The 1133-nt window shown below is 24.4% G+C and overlaps 1 protein-coding gene across 1 annotated transcript; it reads left to right on the top strand. All coding sequences in view use genetic code 6, as the record gives it.

Annotated features, from left to right (window-relative positions):
- Positions 1–266: 266 nt before the first annotated feature.
- On the top strand, positions 267–1084 carry TTHERM_02400090 (zinc carboxypeptidase family protein; the record flags this gene model as incomplete). Its single annotated transcript, XM_001028445.1, has 2 exons — positions 267–832; positions 1006–1084. The coding sequence occupies 2 exons, from the start codon at positions 267–269 to the stop codon at positions 1082–1084; spliced, it is 645 nt and encodes a 214-aa protein (XP_001028445.1).
- Positions 1085–1133: the final 49 nt, after the last annotated feature.

Genomic DNA, 1133 nt, shown 5'->3' with positions numbered 1-1133 from the left:
GATCTTAATTCCATTAATCTTCACTTGACTATGTCAAGCAAATTACAGACTTCTTTAATTAATTCAAAGAAGAGTTTTTAAATAAAATAGATATCATCTAAAAATAGACTATCAATGAAGCTTTGAAATATCCTATTGATACACAACAAATCATCAAAAGATATTAGGAAATTTCAAACATTCTTTAGTTTAAGTAGATTCTTAACAACGAATAATCAAATAACCTTCAAGATCATTCAACTCTTTGTAAAGAATTTATCTCATAAATGGAGTCTCAAAAAGATAAAAACACTGAATTATTGTAAAGTCTACTTACCTAAGCAAATTAATTAAAAACAAATTTCAACATGGAATATCCTCAGATCATTAAATAATAATTATTTACTTTTATTGATAACATTTCTTTCTTCAATTTAGGTATTCCTGAAGTTAGTAGTACAAATCATAATTTCACTGGAAATCATTAGGAAACTAACATTATAAATCAAAGTAATTTTGGAGATTTAAAACTAACATCTGACTTAATCATGAAGCTTGTTTCTAATAAATCAAACTTTTGCTCTGACTAATTCTTAAACAAGCTAAGTGAGATTCTTTAAAGAATAAACCCTCTACTTAAATAGTTTACTTTCAACACAGCAGTTTTCAAGGAGAACAAAGAACAAATTGATTTTTCCAAGATTAGTGAGGAAAAAATAAATTTGATAGAAGAATATGTAAAGCATTCAATTGCTTTGTCAAGAGGGGAATAGTAATATGAATAGGAAGTAAAGGATAGTTTAGAAATCAAATAAATGACTTAAATTGTAGATTCTAAAATGAGTTTCTTGAAGTAAGAATTCATATAATAATTTGAAAAGTTCTTAGTTGATGTAAAACCTTTCTTAAAATAGATTAATTTCACTAATACTTTTACTGACAAAAATAAATTTGATTAATTCAGAAAAAAATATTTGAAAGATAAATAATTGTGTGTTTTATTTGATGAAATTTAATTCATTTCAGATCTAAAATTGTTTGCAACTTAGTTTAAGAATGGGTAGAGAGATAGTGTGGTAAATAAGAGAGAAAATGGTTATTATGAAATTGAAAAATTAAATAATAATGATTGGGTGAATTGTATATCAAATACA

The sequence above is a fragment of the Tetrahymena thermophila genome (assembly GCF_000189635.1).
Source record: "Tetrahymena thermophila SB210 genomic scaffold scf_8255223, whole genome shotgun sequence".
Taxonomy (NCBI): Eukaryota; Ciliophora; class Oligohymenophorea; order Hymenostomatida; family Tetrahymenidae; genus Tetrahymena; species Tetrahymena thermophila.
This window is presented reverse-complemented; position numbering and strand designations above follow the sequence as displayed.